We start from the raw sequence: 20,095 nt of genomic DNA on the forward strand, positions 1-20,095 counted from the left end.
CGGCCCGCGCGTTTGGCGGGAATTTCGAAATCGATCCCCGTCCAAGATTACAAAAGGACCATTTCCTATCATTTCAATGCACATTTTTATAAATACACTCGCGTTTAAGATTATTAAAACGCGGACGAAAATATATATATTTTTTTTCATCTTAACTCGAGCGATTGTAATCGTTAAGGAAACACGATCGCTCTCGTTATAATTTTCTACTCGAGGGCGTATGAAGTTAAGTTTGTTTGATTTTTATTTGTTTCGTTCACGTCGATTTATTCAGCGCGAAAGGAGCGAGGCACGAGACACGTGCTCGTTTGACAGCGCATGGCCTACAAATGTGAAAAAATTAATTTCCCAGGGAAATCGCGCGCGCAAGAGTAATATAATTTATTCGCGGGATCAAAGCGCGACTTATCGGAGGAGCAGCCCGTATATCGATGGATAAAAAAATGACGAAGATTGCTACAAGGTTCCGGAAAATGGCGATGGACTTTGGTGGCGTTCAGCGCCGTCATTTTTCCTTTCCCCCTCCCCCTTTCTCTCGGCGATTTCGCCGCCGGCTTTTTCATCTCCCCGATCGCCGTCTATAGCGAATCCTTTCTCCGCGCATGCCGGTTGGAGTGACGTCTACTACGGTCGCGTCAACTCGAGTGACACGGTCGTCTCTAAAGAGCAACGCGCGCCGCACCGTGGAAGGAAGATGAGGGGCGTCAGGAAAAAAAAGAAAACGCACTTCTGAGTACGTAGTTTAATACGAGATTCCTTCCTCTTTTTTATCCCTGGTCGCGCTCTTGCATAATCGACGCGTATCATATATACTCGCATACACATCCGCGCGCGCGCGCGCGGACGATGACAGTTGTCGCCGCGTGCTTTTTTCCTCACGTTCGTCGATGTGCGTGCGTGCGCGACCAGGTGATTCCGCAAGAAAACACTCCCTCTCTCTCTCTCTCTCTCTTTCTCTCCCTCCTTCGCGCTCCCCGTCTTTCTCTCTCTCTCTCTCTCTCTCTCTGTCTCTCTCTCTCTCCCGCGCTCGCTTTCTCTCCCACTCTTCCTCTCTCACTTGCTTCCGACTCACACCCTCTGGTATATAACCTCAAACCGTCGGCGACTCGTGTCGCGTCGTTCGACGAGTGTGTTTTCCGCGGCTAGACCGGGGTTCCGAATGTGCGTGGCACGATTTCTGCAGTCGCGACGGGTGTTGATGAGGTCTCGGAGTTTCTTACCACATGCGACTTGTGAGTATCTCGCGCCTGGTCGGCTTTTATTTAGATTGCCGCATATGGTGTAACGCGGTCATATTCACGTCCGCACTTTTTTTCCGATCTGACGCGTCCTTGATTGCCGAAGGCGCGAAAATCGCTCCGAGATTCGTTCGCGGAAATGTAACGAGAGAAATTTGTCTCGTCGGGAATTTGTATCTTCCGCTTCCTCCGTTGTTCTCCGGTTTAACGTTCTTCTCTTTCTTTTTTCCTTTTTCTTTTTCTTTTTTTCTTTTTTTGAAGGATCAGAGATTGGCATTTTCGTGAAGCGACATCTCTTTTTGTGTGTGTTTTTTTTCCTTAAATCCTACATGTATACAAAATTCAAATCAAATGCAAAATTCTGTTCTGCTTCTGTTTCGAAATTGAGGCGGATGTTTGTTTGGAGCAAATTCAAAATACGTTTTTGTTTCAAGTGAAAGCCGATCTGGGTGTTTCCGGTTGAAAAATGTTGACTAAAATGGAAATGCTTTTTTATAATTCTCGTTTAAAAATGTTCCATGTTAAAAAGCTTCTGTTTTTTTTGATGATTTGCCATTTAAATTAATTCGAGCTGAATTAAATTAAATTATCCTCGAAAAATAAGAAATCTCAATTAAAACTGATAAATTCATTAATCGGAGTCTTACCGAAAGGATCTCAATTTTTTATTAGAATTTTTAGAAGCGAAAGCGATAAAAATTTCGCCGATTAATGAATTTATAATTCCGATTAATGAATTTATAATATCAGTAATATCTGATAGTTTTGTTAAACATATGATTATTACTTTTTTATTTTATTTGACAGATTGAAAGATTAGGAATGACAAATGTAGCCAAAAGGCATTTTTATCGTGTGTGTAAACACATTTGCCAATTGAATGATTCATTGATTAAGTTAATCTGAAGTGACTTAAATTATATCTTTGAAAATAAGAAATCTCATTTAAATTTTCGTCAATATTCTAAGAAATATTTATTATTAAACTTTTTCAGTAAATCTACAAATAGGATAACAAAAATCTGTATTTTATCTGTATTTTAATATTTTTTTACATATATATATGCATATTTTTTTTCGAAAAACGATTATACACACATATATATACGTGTATATAAAACTCGGATATAAATACACTCAGGTCGGTTTTCGCTCGAAACAAAACTATTTTTGAGTATGCACGAAACGTAGAAATTCGAAGAGTCTCACAATCAGTTTTCCAACTTTTCACATCGATTTCGATGCGAAGAAGCGAGATCTTTCCATTGAATAAATAAGACAATTAGAAACCGGCGTTTGGTGCTAAAACATCGCGCTAAATAGTGACAAGAATGAAGGACCTTGAATGCACCTAATGAGAAAATGCATAATTTATCGCAACGTCTGCGTATTACGCAAGGTCGCAATCCACCTTGCGCATATCGCAACATAGTTATTAAAGAAAATAGTTATTAGATATCCCGAGGATCAATAATCGTACACGCCCGGCGTCCTGAATTGTTCGACCAAGAATTGTACTCGAAATGTTGGATACTCGCTACAATCTAGTTATGGTACTGGCCCTGCCCTTTTCGCTCGAAATGTCGCAACAAACAAGCCGAAAGTTTATTTTATACATAATGTCGTGGGACGAGAAACGCGCGCAAATATTGTCCCGAGACATACATTCTAATGAATTCGGCGTCGGCTTTTTGCGCTCTTTATGAAAGGAATTTTACAAAAATAAATATAATATATATTGAGATATTTTTGAATTATAGTTATTAATAATTTAATATAATTATTAAATATAATTGTTAATAATTTAAGATAATTATAAGGAAAATTTTATTTATTCCAAGATTGTTAAACACAGCGCATATTAAAAGATCGTAATATTTCATATTACTAGTAATATTTTACATTTCCTTGTGCGTTATTTTTATACCTTATTTCGTCTTATTTCAATTTCAATGAGGCACTTTTTTCGCACGACAATCGCGTGTGACGATCAAATTCTTCTCCTCGGAATACAATTAATATGATTAATACTACAAGGAAAATTATAAGGAAATAATTATAAAGAAAATTATTAACAAATAGAGAAATATAATTATTAATAATTTAAGATAATAGCGAAATACAATTATTAATAATTTAAGAGAATTATAAGGAAAATTTTACAAGATTAAGTTTGTGCGTTTATCTTGAAAATATTTCGCTGTTAATAGTATTTCATGAAAATTTAAATAATTGACAAATAACAAAATCACTGAAAATTGAAAAATAACAAAGTAAAATTCAATATCATGGTTCAGTTTACGATCGTAACATTTTTTCTCGGTACATTGAATGTGTCGTAATAGAAATGAAATAAAAAACAAAGACCGAATCGTATTTGTAAATAATTGTAGAAAAGAATTTCGAAATTCGTCATAGAACGTGCATTCTTAGATGCGTCAAAAGAAAGTCACGCATCGATTCCTTTCATGTGTCAACACTCTGACTCGTCAGAGGAAGACTCGGTGGACTCTTGTAATGCGCGACACGAAAACATTGAATGCGATGAATAAATCATAGGTGCGGTCAGACGATTCTTGTTTCAAACTCTCTTTCCGATCGACAATTGGGTTTTTCGAAGGTCGTCTCGTCGCGCGAAAATTCCATATTTGATTTCGCGCGTTCTAAATAACCGCCCTTTGAGGGATACGCTTTACCGCGCCTTGTCGTAAATCGCGCTGAAAGCCCTTTTACATGTAACGCAAAATGAAATATTGACGGGAGTGTTCTTGCGTGATATCGAAGCTTTTGTTACACGACTGGTCGAGGAATAAATCATTTCAAAAATTATTTTGAAATACGTGGATGATGGTCCAGTTTATACAATTGTTCGATACGAACGTGTCAAATAGTAAGTAACTAATATATATAAATTGGTCATTGTAAATTGGTCATTGATCAGCTTAAGAATGCTACTTGTGAAATGATTGGTATCAATTAGGGTTAATAACTTATAGCCTTCGATATCTCGATCAATGATTTATTCATATCGAAAGATTGAAAAAAAATTAAAATTAAAAAGAAAAAATATGATACATTTTCCGATCTAATTATTAATTGATATATTCTGACGAGAAGAATGAAATATTTTAAATGAAAAATCGTGTTTGTTTGAAAATTCTTTCTCTTGGCACTCTAATCATTCCAATCGTTCTAAATTTGTGCAATTTGTTTTTTTTTTGTCAATTAGCGTGCAGATATTTTTGTCAACGCGATTTACGATCTTATTCTTAGACATCCTATATGTTTCTTCGAGACCTTCTTTATTTATGGTACAGCCAAGGACGTATTTATATAGAAACTAATAAAATTTATCGTTCAGTCCTTTAATTGCTCGCAAGAGAACCCGCGACATGATTTCACTTAGAAATTATTAATTTTTCGATGGTCTCGTATATAAAACAAATAGTAAATACATTTTCTCTTTCGAGATAACAAAAATATAATTCAAAACTTTCTCTTTCAATTTTATATTTTTTCCTCTTATTCGATACTTTATCTAATTAATTTGATAAACGAATGATATTCCTCCAATAAAAGACAAACAAAATTCATTCGCGTGGAGTAGGCATTTTTATACGAGGGAAAATTATTTATACCTTTCATAGAGCTAGATAACAAAAATATAATTCAAAACTTTCTCTTTCAATTTTATATTTTTTCCTCTTATTCGATACTTTATCTAATTAATTTGATAAATGAATGATATTCCTCCAATAAGGGACAAACAAAATTCATTCGCGTGGAGTAGGCATTTTTATACGAGGGAAAATTATTTATCCCTTTCATAGAGCTAGATTAGATGACGCGAGGTTTTTCCGGCTTTTCACGATACTTTCTTCCACAGCCGTCCCTGACAGGCGCCGGTCTGGTGTCACGTTGTTTGGCGACGCATGTTGGACCTAAGAGAGATGAAGGGTGTGCGTCATCACCCAGTTTCAGTCGTTCAGAAGCAAACTCGACGTCAGTCGATTTCTTTTTTTTCTCGCGCGTGCGTGGAACATCCCGTAACAATTTTTCTCGACTCGATGTAACGAACTATATCGAGGGTCGGCAACCTAAGCGCGCGTTAAAGGGTGTCACGAATAATCGCGTGGATTTTGTCTTCTACGCGCGATTTACCCGCGCAAATGCTTCTCTTCTCCTTCTGTCTACCCTTCGTGGATATTTTATTAAACTCAAGCATGTGCGATGAGAAATTGAGGTAAAATTCTCTGTAATGTATATTGCAAATAATGTACGTTGCAAACGGTAAATGTTAAGTAATAATGTATAAAATTAATTAAAAGAAAAGTTAAGTTTCTCCGAGATTTAGTTTAGATAGTTCATACAGTTTATTGTCAAATTTTTTAATCGATTAACATCGATTTTTAGTGCGCGTTAATTTTTCTCATGTGTTGCTTGCGATCAAGAATTTTATTCTAATATCCTTGTAACTAAGAAAAAAAATAAGATAAAATTATACGAAAAGAATACTTTTCATCGAAAAAAATTGTTAAAGTATCTTAGATACGAAATATTTTTGAACGTTAATTGCATCTTATTAAATAAAGTTAAATACTAAGAATCATAATATACAGTTTATAAGATACGCAAAAGAGTATCCAGGCTTTTTATTTTCACGAATCAATATTATCACATTTGGGGGTTTTTGTAGAATATCGTTTTATATTATTAATTTTACACGACGAAATTTACAATAACAATTTCTCGGCTTGATTTTCAAGTGTTAATATCTAACATGCTATCAGTGCTGATGAACTCTCCGGATCGATAATGTCAACCTCGGGAACCGATGATTCAAGGATCAAAGCAATTGACTCTTGTATGCACAGCATTCCGTGCACTATGATGATAAATAACTGTATTATTGTAAAATCCTTTGACAATTTTGACATTATACACTCAATTCCCAATTCCTGATAGAATTTTAGAGCCGCGAAAATTCGTGCTGCGACTCGCGATTATATTACAATTGTATAGTAATACGGCACGAAAATTAGCGGTTCTTGTTCGTCCGATTATTTCGCGTTGAAACATTTGCATTACGCGAATTCGAAAATAATATCGTCTTGTTCTATAAAATATGAAAGAATAAACCGATAGTGATTCGAATAATCCTTTTGAATTAATTAGATTGTTTAATTACGCACGCACCATTAGTAATGAAGATTTTGTGATAAACAAATGTATGTGTGAAAAAAAGATATTTAAAGAAAATTGATATATCAGTATATCAAAGATAAAATAAATTTGCATCATAAAATAAGTCTTATCTCGCTCTCTTTATTGTTTTATTGTTGATTCAAACGGAAATGATAGAACAAATTGAATAGATAATAAACAGATAGGCTGATAAACTGATAAGATATTCTTTTGATAGACATTTAATTTATCGCATTTAAGATTCATCAAGATTTGGAAGAGATATAATTAAATTTTTACTTCTTATATATTCTGAAAAAAAAAGAGATTACGCGAGTCTTGCGACAACAAAAAATAGCTACATAAATGCAAATAGCTATGCTGTATCGTCAAGAAAGAATAATTGTAATATTACATCTCAGTAATATTATATCTTAATATTAGCTCTAATATTATAGCCATATTGCAGCGCGATATCTCGAGATTAAACACACAAGATTTGTCTTACATATAATTTATATGCGAGGCTGAAAGTCTTGTTTAACAAATGAATGCAGCAAATTGCGTTCACCGATGTTATCTCGGATTTTACATACGTTCTTATTGATTTTAGCTCATGCGAAAAGACGAAGAACGTTAGAAGTATCTAAAAAAGTAGATACTTTAGCATTCGTACGATTATTGATTGCGATATAAGACGCGTAAAGCGTTTATTAATCTGAAACCGATGTACATCAAATTAAGGTTAACTTGGATCAAACGTAAATTAAATAGTCTTTCAATAACACACCACTTTAATGTTATAGACGTCAGTTGATGTTAAAGAACAAATTCTTTACGTGCTGTCGCTATTCGTTCGTGAACTTTTCACTTGACCTTGACGTATGACTGAAAAATATATAGCACAAATTGCTTGTCCTTCCTTCTCCCCCACCTCCTATTCTTGCATTCTTGATAATTATAGTGGTAGCATAAAGCACGTCTTGTCATAACTCATAGCTGCACGCTTATTCTCAAGTTATTAGGTGAAAATAATCAGCAAATTTAATTACGATCTCTCGACTAATACAATATATTCTTGTTATTCTCGTTGACTTTTGAAGTATCATATGTATTAAAACCACTTTACCTGTCATCGAAAGTGTTTTTTTCTTTTGAGGAAAAAATCAACAAATGATCAACAAGCTGATATAAAAATAGATGTGCATAATTTTCTTAGAATAAAATGATAAAAAATTTTGCGAAATGATAATTTTTTAATTATAATACGTGATAAATTTAAATGTGACTGATGAAAATATGTGGACGCAATAATGTCATTTGTCGTTATTTTAAATTTCGTGTAATAATGTTTTCTCGAATTCTCTAAAAGAAGATATTCTCTATCGTCATTAGCGATAATATTAAATTATCTTAAATTATTAATCTTAGCTTAAAATGAGCATAGTTTCTATATTTACATTTCTATCTATATTTACATTAGGCAATCGCAAGAGTTAATAGAGAATTCGTAATTGTGATTATCGTCTATTTGCGCATAGAATTAATTCTCTCTAAATTTAGTTATTGTTATGTCGAGTGGGTTAAAAAGAAACTTTTATTGATTTTCGAACCGAATTATCTGTATAGTTTATAAATATCGTTACAAAAATTTCTTTGTAATTTTTCTCGAGTGAAATTTATCTTATAATTTAATCACAATTATCACAATTCTCAATCCTACTCTCGATTTATCTTGTACATAATTAAAAAATATATCAATCAAAAGTGATTAAAAGTATATCAGTTTTATCGGACAAATTGGAATTCTCTTTCATGCTTCTTACAACATAGACAGAGATTTGATGGATATACTAATGCATATATAAATCATTTTATATAAGTTTTAATTTCAAGTGTTGTGTTGTAATGTTATTAAAATATTTTTAGACATTATAAATTTGTATTGATATGTTATAAATTTTATAAACCCTTGGATCTTTTATCCGATTTGCGTAATATAATTTAGCGAAATATTTTATTATTTGTGCGAGCGTGAAAAATATAAAAGTATTTTATTATCACAGGCGGAGAAAATATTTTTTCTCAATTAATTTTAATCTCTCTTGTAAGTGAAATTATTTAGTGAATGAAATTATTTGGTAAATAGCTTTTATTGTGTTTTGATTCATCGCGATTTATTTTCACCGTCAGCTATCGTGACATTTGTATCTGAAGGTCTGCAAGCGTATCTACAATTAACGTTTCATATGTTATCTACCATAAACAGCAAATAGCATAGATTAGATGTAGATATCTCATTATCTATGAGTATGAATGATGATATTCGCGTATTACGTTATTATCTCTATATCGATTTCGTCGAAAAGAAAAATATTGTCATAATATCATGTTTTTTTATCACGGATTTTTTTTTATCGATGAGATTTTAGAATCAGATGGAATGTATCATTTTCAGCTTAGAGTTTTATCTTGGTGTCGATAGCTCGCTAATATATCATACATCTGATGTGTGCTCGGTTGGTCTCCCATTGATTCGTGTGGGAAATTTCTTGTGTGCAAACGCTTAATACTTTCAACTTACTTGGCTCGGCTTACGAGCAAACAAGATTATTATTGTTTATAAAACTTTTAAAACTCGCTTTCTCCTTGAACATGCACGCGAAAAATTAGTATACGCAGCATTTGCTCGTGCTACTTGTTGCAAAAATTATTTTTGACCTTTTCCTCGTGATGCTTGATATTTTTCATCGATATGAATAATTAATAAATGAATTATAAATATATATGATTTAATGTATGATTTAATTTTAATATATATTTATTGTATAATTAATATTGTATAATTAAATATATAGATATATATTTATTATTATATATTTATTATATATTTAATTTTACAATAAATATGATATATTAATAATATATATTTATTGTATAATTAAATATATAGATATATAATTGGAACTCATTTCATTAATGATTCAAATCGATAAAAAATTATCAGTCCTGTTCGAAGGAAGGAAGTATTAGTTCAGAAGGAAGTATTAGTTCAGAAATCGTGTAACATATAATTTAATTAATTCGCATAATCAGCATTTTGATATGTATTGTGACATAGTGCGATAACATTGTGCGATAATACACGCGGCAGCGGATAGAAACACAATTTTGTATCTAGAATCAATGAGCATGTGAACATTATCACATGCGTAACTTACGGACAGGCGATCGTTTAAACATATCTTACGATTGATCAACTTTATAAAGTACGGTATACAATGAAAAAAAACTATCTATTATTCGTTTCTTCGATTAATTTTTCGACTACGGTTTTTTTCAGATTCGCAAGACTTGTACATAATTAAAAGATGTATCAGTCAAAAGTGAAAAGTGATTAGAAATGTATCAGATAATCATTTTATCGGATAAATCAGGATTTTTTCGTGCTTCTTATAGCATATAAATTTGATAGATATATCAGCATATGCGTACCATTTTATACAATGATTTTAATTTCAATCGTTGTGTTGTATCAGCGCACAATGTTATCAGATAACGTTATTAAAATACTTCTAGACTCACATGTTATAAATTTTATAAACGCTTGAATTCTCGTTCAACTCTTGCATACAGATATCTACAGTTATTTTACAAAATCGAATATTTTCTTCCTAATTCTAAGATATCAATTAAAAAAATTTTTATTATTTGTACTCTCTAAAAGTGAATCAGTGTATTATTACTGAAAAACAGTAAATAATTGATTACAGCAGTTGTACAGCACTGTAAATCAATGATGTTTTATTGAAAGAATCAGTTAATAATTTTGATTATTTCAATCAGTAATATCTTAGTAATATTTCTCAACATCAGTAATATTCTTTCGTTATTGCCAGTAATATTAAACTACAATTCATCCCTCTATCTATTTCATAAATATAATATATTTCATAGATATAATATAAATATAATAAATATAAAAATAAATAAATATATATAAATATAAATAAATATATATAAATAAAATTAAAAATTTTATTTATATTTACTAAATATTTATTATATTAAAGATTTTATTTTATTTATATTACATGTATATTGAACTTGTTATTTTAAATAGATAACGAACGAATAATTTTCATTAAGTCGCCAGACATTTGTCCGACTTATAAGATCGATTTAATATCTGAAATCTCTCTATTGAGAGTGTATCAAAAATTAAATCGAAGTAATATTTCTATTTTTATCTGTCACTCTTTGCAAACTTTATATAATTCTTATGACTAAAACTAAATACGATTACTGGTTTTACAGTGAAATTTACTGATTTTACAGTGGATTTCACTGTAAAACCAGTAATCGTATATAAGATATAAGATAAAATAACCAGTAATCGTATATAAGAAATAAGAAAAAATAAGCGTTTCCACTGAAGATCAGTAAAATACTCACTGATTCTTAGAAATCTTACTTTTACTGTTTAAATTAGTGATATTTTCACTGATTCACTTTTAGAGAGTATATAACACAAAGTGCACTTTATAAGATTAATGCAGTCTTCAACAAGGCTATCAATAACAAGGTAGTTGTGTATGCGAGATCGCGATAATCCGCAAATTCTGAAGTTCGCGACTAATCGATTGTGTTTTCATCATCGTATTTTTTTCAGCAAGAATCCAACGTGTATGATGAAAGGGGCTCATTAGTATGCTGGATAAGCGACGGCTCCATGCTTCCGGTACGTCGCCATGCACCCTCATCTTCGTGGTCGTTCTGGCACTAACTGGATGCTTCTCGTTCTGGATTCACATCGATGGTTCAGGATCACTGATCCCTTACTTCAACGGCGGTGCGGCCGCGCCAGGATATATCCTTATATTTCCCGGAAACGTCACGCCCTCCGCGCAACCCTATTCGATAAACGAACTTCCGTCCGATGATAAAACCACGCTGATCAACATCACGGACTTCAGATTCATCATGAACCACAATCCCTGCAATCGTACGCAACCGTTGCTGCTAATGTTGGTTCATTCGGCGCCGGGAAACTTCCCGAAGAGGCATGTCGTACGAGAGACCTGGGGTCAACAAGCGCCAGACGTGACTTTATTGTTTCTCGTGGGATACTCGGAGGAGTATCAGTCCAGGCTCGAGGAGGAGAATAAGAAATATCAAGACTTAATACAGGGAAACTTTCTTGATGCCTATAGAAACATGACCTACAAGCACGTTATGGGATTAAAGTGGGCTACTTATTACTGTCCAAGTAAGATGATATTCAAGTTTTATAGCCTCATCTTAATTCTATAGTCTGATTTTATTTTTATTTAATTTTTCATACATATCTTACTTATATGTATATTTGTATCTCAGGATTCATGGAGTAGCTTAACAATGAGATAATCAAGATAATTAAATATCGACTTGGCACACTTTCTTATCGCTCTTAAAAAAATACACTATTCTTTAGATATAATATCTTATTCCTCTAGTCTTCATTCACACGTGTGATAATCGATTATTCTAATGTATACGATATGTTATGAACATGTTATGTATACACATATGTAACTTCGATATTGTTTTAGGTGCCAAATATATACTTAAATTAGACGATGACGTTTTTGTTCATTTACCGGCCATGCTGGACTTTCTAACGCGTGGCCTCTCGCCGTGGGGTGCAAGACGTCTGATTCTCTGTGATCTTCTGTCGGCTTCCACAGTGAAGAGATCCTGGCGCTCAAAATGGCGCGTCTCTCCTCAGGAGTATCCCGGTAGACTTTATCCCACGTACTGTGCCGGATGGGCGATCTTATACTCCCCCGATAGTGTATTTATACTATATCGCGAAGCCCAGAAGGAGCCATACTTCTGGATCGACGATGTGCACGTTACTGGGACACTGGCTAGGAAAGTAAATTTAACGCAAACCTCACTACACTCTTGGGTGCTTACGACCGAGAGCATGCGGGACCTGTTGTCGAATCCGAGTGCTCGACGAGATTTTCTGTTCGGGCCTCCGGATTTAACGGAGAGTGGAATACGAGCCTTACATAGTCTGGTTACTAAACCACGGCCTAGCAGCGAGAGCCTATTGAATTAAACACGTCTAATAGAACAATTTCGGTTATATTTCGGGTGTAATGTGAGAGAAAGGGAGGAGAGAGAAGACATACGAACAGTGAGTGTTCTTATACTTTCCGCGTATCTCTTAATTCTATATACATGCGTATATCTGTACAATAGTCCAATGTAAGTGTTCGATTATTTGCACAAACGCCATGTTATGCATAATGCATACGTAATAGTGCGTTACATATATGTGCATATGTGTGTAACATATTGTTACATGGTAATTATTCTACATATGATGTGAACAAAATATTAGGGAACTTATAATTGTCTTATTTAATCAAGGATTGAAACCGGTATAATTTCAGTTTCAATTGAATTTAGTTTCTCGCACTAAAATGAAACACTACATCAATTGTCGCATTTGCAGGGTTTCGAATGACATAGGGATCAAACTTTCCAGATTTGTGGAGAATGGAGAATTGGAGTTTAAACTTAGTTGAATAAAATACTGATTTCAATCCCTATATATCGAAACAATAGATGAAGAAAATGTTTTAATCAAATATTTTACTTTTAAAACTTAAGAGAATTCTATTTTTGTCTAGTATTTTTTTCTAGTATTCTAGACTATTTAATAAACTAGTTAATTTGTAATCAGGGCTTGTAATTGAACATTGTTTTACGTTAAAAGTAAAAACAATATTCTCGATTTATATTTGACATAAATTTTTTAAATTTCTGAATTATTCAAGTCATCGCATAAATAATATATAATAATATCTAATAATTTATAGCACAATTGCAATTGATACCTGATTTTTTAATGTATAGATTATATTAGCCATTTCTATACGATCACTCTATAGGACGCACATATGCACGCACATACATTTTTAGATCTCTATATCAAATGAGGCGAAAAATCGACAAAAATGTTCTTCGATTATTTCGAATCAATTTAATATTTTTCTTTACAATATCTGTCGCGCAAAATTGAATAAATAAATAAATATATATATATAATTAATTTTTTAATACATGTATATGATCAATTTTTTAACCAATCATTTATGAGCCCTGATTATTGTATTTGAATTAAGTTCAATCTGAGTTCAATCATATGAGAAGTTTTGATATAAATTTCGAATATTTTAATTTAAAAGAAAAATAAAATCACCTATTTTTTTATTTATATTTATAAAATGCCAACACAGTATATGAAGGAATAATATTAGTATATTTAAAGAATTTTACGTATCTCGTGGTGGAAGACATTCTCCTCTCGCAGTGATAAAAATTTGCGAGAGATGAGTGTGTCATACTTCATTGTAAATTTATTAATCGGCGACAAGAGACGAGTGATGAGTTCGTACATGGAGCCACACTGAATGTATTTAAATGTAATGTAATTGACGAGCAAATTTAAGATATTACATTGTTATGCAATTAACGAATCGAATTAATATTGTTATGTAGCAACAAGTACAACCCCAAAACAAGGGTCCACTCGCAATTAGAGATTGCAGATATCTGTCTGTTTTTGAATGTCTATAAATTTTTTATGTGAATTCGGTTTTTCTTTCTTGATTTGACCACTCACGATTATATTCGGTACTATGAAAAGTATGTGCCTGCAAATTGTAATGTGTCAAGAAACGTAACATTTAGTCTATTTAGCTTTTAGTTACGTTTAGTGATTTTTATAGGATATCGATGATCGATGTGACAACTCCGACATTACTTCACATTGTACATTCTCTCTTTTGATCTAAAAATACAACGAATATGTCTATGGAATAAAACACGCAGAATTCCACTCGCCAGCACGCTATATTCGGAGCCGAATTTTTTCTTGTGATATAATGGAGATCTCGAGCTCTATCGTCACCTCAAGTATTTGCAAATTGCAAAACTAGGCAGCATATTCGTATTTCACACTATAGGATAAAAAGATCGATGGTTATATTAATTATATTAAAAGATCTCACGCATTATATTCCTCTCGACATGGATATTCTTAAGCGTTTTTACTGATATATCGAATTTTTTCTCATATATCATCTTATTTATATATTGTTTTGGGAAAGAGAAAGTATCTCTATCGCGATAATGTGAAGTCGCATAGTATAATTCTTGTGATGGAATAAATACTTATATATAATTTCAATAAATAATGGATTATTTAAAATACACAGTGTATTTCTCTTATCTTTTTCGCACTAATTTTATGTAACTTTTAATCAAATTATCTTTATTTGTATATAATATAATGTATATAATATGTAGTTATAAATCATATCAAACACAATTTGACATATGAAGAAGCATTTATAAATAATTTCTAGCCCAGCAGCAGAAACAGTTGAAAATGAATTAATTTATATAAAAAATGAAAATTTATATAAATACCATGTTAACAATTGAAAAATGAATATTAATTTATATAACTACTATTAAAAATTAAATATCCTGCATTATTGATGCGTAAAAAAATTCTTTAACAGTTAATTAATATTTACTACATTACATGTGATAATACAAAAGATTTGGTTGTTACAAAATTGCCAAGTAGGGCAACGGAGAGCGGAAATAATCGTAACACATACAATCGGATATATACTTTATTGGTCCAGCTGTTTAACTACTAGTAGAACTATTTATAAAACTTTACAAAATGTTCAACATGGGTTACAATAGGGGAACCTTGCTTAGGTATATTTACAAGGCAACGGAGTTACGCGATTTCTAAGAATCGATTGACGACAAGCATAACATTATATAACATTAAATGTGATTATCGCAGAGATTCCTCCAACGTGTGGATTACGATATTCCAAATTGAGATATTTTCGTTATAAACGCAATTTCGTGATTGTGCAAATACCTTCAAGCTCGGATTTCGGTCTACTAACTAGAAAGACTCGCTATGAGTATTTAATATTGTTATTAAACAATTCGAGTATAATGTTTAAAAGAATTTTAAATGCCATACAACATTGCGAGGCACGCGTTTAACTCTTTGTACATTTATATTTTATATAGATACGCACACAATTTTTCAAAATTATGTACTGAAAATTATAATATTTAATAACAATAAAAAATGGGAAAATTTATCGACAACTAAAGTGGGATAAATATCAATCAAAATCTATGTATGTATCATTGTGATTATATGTGATGCAGTACTAAGAAACAATAAAAAAATAAATACTTTGAAGAACATATTACGCGTGCAAATTTATCACGAGACTTATATATATATATATATATATATATATATATATATATATATATATATAATGATGAATACTTGAATCTCTGTAATTTTTCTTGATATTATATGATTGTAATGATTTTATTAATTTTGATAATAATAGAGTCAAAAATGTATCTTTATAACTTTTAAATTTCTCGAATTTAATGTATTAATTCTTGTTTTTAATTATTTATATGTGTATTTCTTTGTCATTTCGTTACATAAAAATATATATTTACATGTAAAGGTCGAAAAATTCAACCATCCATCTTGCGTTTATAAAATCTATTATCAATCAATATATGTTTCGTGAACTGCAGCAGAGAAATAAATTTATAATACTAAGGAAATAAAAATTATTAAAAATGCGAACTATACATAATCGCAAAGTCATATAATTTCTCGAATAATTTCTATTGTGAGATTGTTTGCAGTCCGAGGTGAACTATTTGTCTACTATAAATTCGTTAACAATCCCGATTTAATGATTGCGAAAAACTCTCTAGTTGGGAAAGAGAGAAAATATCTTATTATTTATAAATGTCCCAACATGAAACATTAATCTCATTTTGCTGGATTCGTAAAATTACTCATGCAAATTCTTCATTGTGTGCATTGAACCATTGAAAATCGATTATTCGATTATATCCTATAAAAATTGGCAGTATACAAACAATTCATCACATCAAAAGTCAATATGTATATATATATGTATATGTATGTATATATATATATATTAAAAAAGTCTTTATAACGAACGTTAAGATTGCTGACGTTTATACGTTTGATCCTTATCCATATTGATTTAAAGAAATATTTTTTAACGCGACTAAGAGAGACTCTGCAACATTATAAACTACAATCTTTACGATCTAACAAATTCGCCCGATACTCGCCGATAATTACATGTAATTTATAATATAAAAACAGTGTTTTTTATTTCAATATAGGGAAGCACACGTTCAGAAATTTTAACAAGTTCTACGAGGCCAATTAAAAAGTACAAAATATAACATGTTTACACGCACAATATTTTTAGATTATTTTAGATTTAGACAATGATAAGAGACATGTATAGTAATATAATTTTACACGTAATGTAAATTTATAGCTATGTGGATGTGAAATGATTGAAAGACGGATTTAATTCCTCCATTCATTTAATTGGCAAATGATTGTGACTGGAACTCAATCTTGACCTCGTATATCGTGCACTCCTTCTTTAATTTTCTAAGAGTGATTTACTTATACGATTTCGTCAATTTATAAAAAGATTACAACTTTTTATGAATGTACAGCCGAGAAAAAACGCTGAAGAACATATTCTGATCTTTGATATTTTTCGAGCAAGAAATGTGATACGAATTGTTCATCTTATAAATCGAAGATTGTTCCACTTTTGAATCAATATGGCATTGCCATATTAATTTTATTAAATCGTGTAGGAAATTCCATACGTGTAGAATTCCTTAATAATAATCCGCTCTCGAATTCTCTCTATATAAAATTCAACTGTCGTTGCCAGTAGATGCGATATTTCCGATATTACACCGTATTGGAAAATGTGACAAATTCAACTACAGAGATCTAAATAATCTACCTATACATTTTACTTACTACTTTCTTATAATCTCCGCAAACATGATTGCGATACTTTCTACGGTTTATCGATTTTCATCAACTGCGTAAGGAAAACGGTGGTTCGCATCGTGCATAATGTTTAGTTTCGACATAGTTTAGGGTAGCAAAGTACGTTATACGAGAAAGTAGGAATAATTAAATAACGAAGCGAGTGACATCGCTACGTCATCGCTCATTGCATTAGGTACCTAGAGCACTTAATATTCAGGTACTAATTACGTTATCGAGATTAATGTGATTCGAGATTATAATTAGTCTTACAGGCTGATAGAAATAGAGCCGATACTTCGCGATAATACACTTACGCTTCGTAAAAACGCTATTCGAATCGGATACACATATTAAGAAGCACGGCTGTTCGAAAGGTGTATCTTTTAATTTCGAATAAAGCGATAGAAATGCCTAGATAAATCAATTTAGCGCGATTGCAAATCGAATTATCCAATTGAAGGGAATAAAAAAATTGACAACTTTGCGAGATGGATATCCCGTCGATCCTTTCTCAGAGATCTTTTACAGGTTTAATCTCGAGACATCGTTCGCGTTTGAAACGTTCGCACGTGTGTGTGTGTACGTGTGTATGACGTGTATTATTATCCTTATTAATATTTAACGATTCCTACGGCGATGCTTCCGGAGACCAGCTCCACGCGCTATACATATATTTTCATCTATGGGGAAATTTAACGACGAGAGTGTGTGCTTTCGATCGCTTAATTTATACTTACATATACATATATATGTATATATATGTGTATATAAATACGCTATTTCTCGCACGAAACTCTGTATAGGGAAGATATCGGTCCGTCGATAATATTCGCGCTAATTATCATTCGCATCAGCTGATTGGATCAATAACAAAGTGGACGCTAATAGATGCAGAATTCGCGATTTTAAATCAAACTCGTTACAATATATTTATAAATTAAAACAGATCTCCGTCTATCTCTTTCTCTCTCGATTATCTCTTTCACAAGTTGATTGTAATTATCATTTTTATATTTTTCCTATATTCAATTTCTTAGGGAGAGGAATAGAAATAGTATTTCGTCGAAATCTTTAAAAAGCAACTTTTGTTTTAATTGAAAGCCACAATTTCTCGACGGACAGAATTACTTCCCTGGCAGTAATATTTCAAACTAGCGTATCAACATGAATAAATACTTTCCTAACGCGCGTAATACATTTAATTTGATCTATTCACGATATATCAACTAATACAAACTTTATTTATGCGTTAATTCAATTTAATAATCGATCTTATCTTAGCAATTAGTAGGAAAAGACTGCAGGGATGATATATCTCTAGAGAGCTTCAACTATCACTCTTCCTTGATACCGCGATCGCAAAGTATCCGATACGCGCGAATTACTTCCTTTTTTTCTCGTAGCTATCATTTTATTTTCCGCTTGCATCTCGGAACCAGCTTTTACCATTAATACCTCTTTTTTTTCTCAAAAACAACTCCAAATCATCCGGTAAGTTACTTTTATGCGACAAAATGTAAAAAAGCAAGCTAAAAAAAAAACAGCCCAACGATATCATAACAAGCAATCTAAGTTACAAAGAAAATGCAATATCGTTCTTCCTTTCCTCTCCAATTTTGAAAAACGCAAAAGAGAAAACACAAAACTCCTGGAGAAGCTTTCGGAGGCATTTCTGTACAATTCCGAGATCGATGTAACGCTTGTTGATCTCGATAAAGAGCAACTCTAACGACGCAACAAGCGCGAACAGGAGCACGCGTTTCCAGCATCACCCGAAGCGGACATCGTCGGAGTTCCCGTCCGCCTTAAACACTATCGCGCGCGATATCGGCCGCGATCGCTCTCGCTCCTAGACGCTGGTGGTGATCTGCTCGATGACGGTGATGTCGCGGTGACGTCGCGGCCGGACGCGGTACGGGTCCTGGTGGCCGAGGCCCTCCGGGACGCTCTTGCTCGGCCGCAGCGGCGCGTGGAATTGCGGGTGGCAGTAGTGGTCGACCTCGTGCATCCGCTCGGCGTAGACCCGCTGCTCGCGCATGCCGTCCTCGACGTCCAGCGGCACGTGCAGGGACTGCGACTTGGGTAGCCGGGGCCGCGGCGGCGGCGGACAGGCGCACGGCGGCGGCGGCGGCGCGACGCCGAGGCCGAGGCCGAGGCTCGAGAGCCGCGGCCCCGGCAGGAGCGGCGACGCCGGCTGCCGTCCCCAGCCGACCAGGAAGAGCAGCGCCGCGCCGCACAAGGAACTCAACGTGCACGCGTAGTAGCCCACCCGCGGGCTGTTCGCGTTCATGTAACCTGCGGGGACGGAAACGGGGGTGAGAGCGGAATGAGGGGCGGGGGGGAGAAAACGGGATGGCGATTAAATTCGTCGTAATTTATTTTTTCGCGCCTGGAAACGGCGAGATGATTAGGGACGCTGACGGCGGAGATGGTTGACTGCTCTTATATACGGCCCGGAGGGGGATTTTGTGAAAGATTGGGCGATTTCTTTTCTTTTTTTGACGCTCGAGGGGGATGAGAAAGCTCTCGATAATTTTGCGGCCTTGAGAGGAGTTTGTGCGGAATGCGATTGCGACCTGTCGCTCTTCAACGTCCCTCTTCGTCTTTTTGTAATAATTGAATCGTCGTAAAATATAATCTGCTATTTCTTGGAGGCATTCTATTTTTGCGAAATAAAAATAATTTTTAAATGTGAAACCTTGAA

General features: G+C 33.4%; 2 protein-coding genes across 8 annotated transcripts in view; one reads left to right on the top strand and one right to left on the bottom strand.

The window, feature by feature from the left end:
- The first annotated feature begins 542 nt into the window (after nt 1–542).
- LOC105254210 (beta-1,3-galactosyltransferase 5) lies at nt 543–14,301 on the top strand. 6 transcript variants are annotated; one of them, XM_011262735.3, is made up of 3 exons: nt 543–733; nt 11,095–11,691; nt 12,014–14,301. In XM_011262735.3, the coding sequence occupies exons 2-3, from the start codon at nt 11,133–11,135 to the stop codon at nt 12,526–12,528; spliced, it is 1,074 nt and encodes a 357-aa protein (XP_011261037.1). In that variant the 5' UTR covers nt 543–733; nt 11,095–11,132; the 3' UTR covers nt 12,529–14,301. The 6 variants fall into 6 exon arrangements, with proteins under 6 accessions (XP_011261037.1, XP_011261038.1, XP_011261036.1 ...); XM_011262736.3 differs by having other exon boundaries at nt 564–733; nt 11,099–11,691; XM_011262734.3 differs by lacking the exon at nt 543–733 and adding an exon at nt 1,024–1,232.
- A 1,677-nt stretch (nt 14,302–15,978) lies between these two features.
- The window catches only part of LOC105254216 (monocarboxylate transporter 4), a 71,418-nt gene continuing 67,301 nt past the window's right edge, over nt 15,979–20,095 (bottom strand). For both annotated transcript variants that reach the window (XM_025408624.1, XM_025408623.1), the window contains exon 11: nt 15,979–19,686. In XM_025408624.1, the coding sequence (XP_025264409.1) occupies nt 19,241–19,686 (446 nt within the window). In that variant the 3' untranslated portion in view covers nt 15,979–19,240. The remainder of the gene's footprint in view (nt 19,687–20,095) is intronic.

This window comes from Camponotus floridanus, unplaced genomic scaffold, assembly GCF_003227725.1.
Source record: "Camponotus floridanus strain SB8 unplaced genomic scaffold, Cflo_v7.5 scaffold22, whole genome shotgun sequence".
NCBI classification, from domain to species: domain Eukaryota; kingdom Metazoa; phylum Arthropoda; class Insecta; order Hymenoptera; family Formicidae; genus Camponotus; species Camponotus floridanus.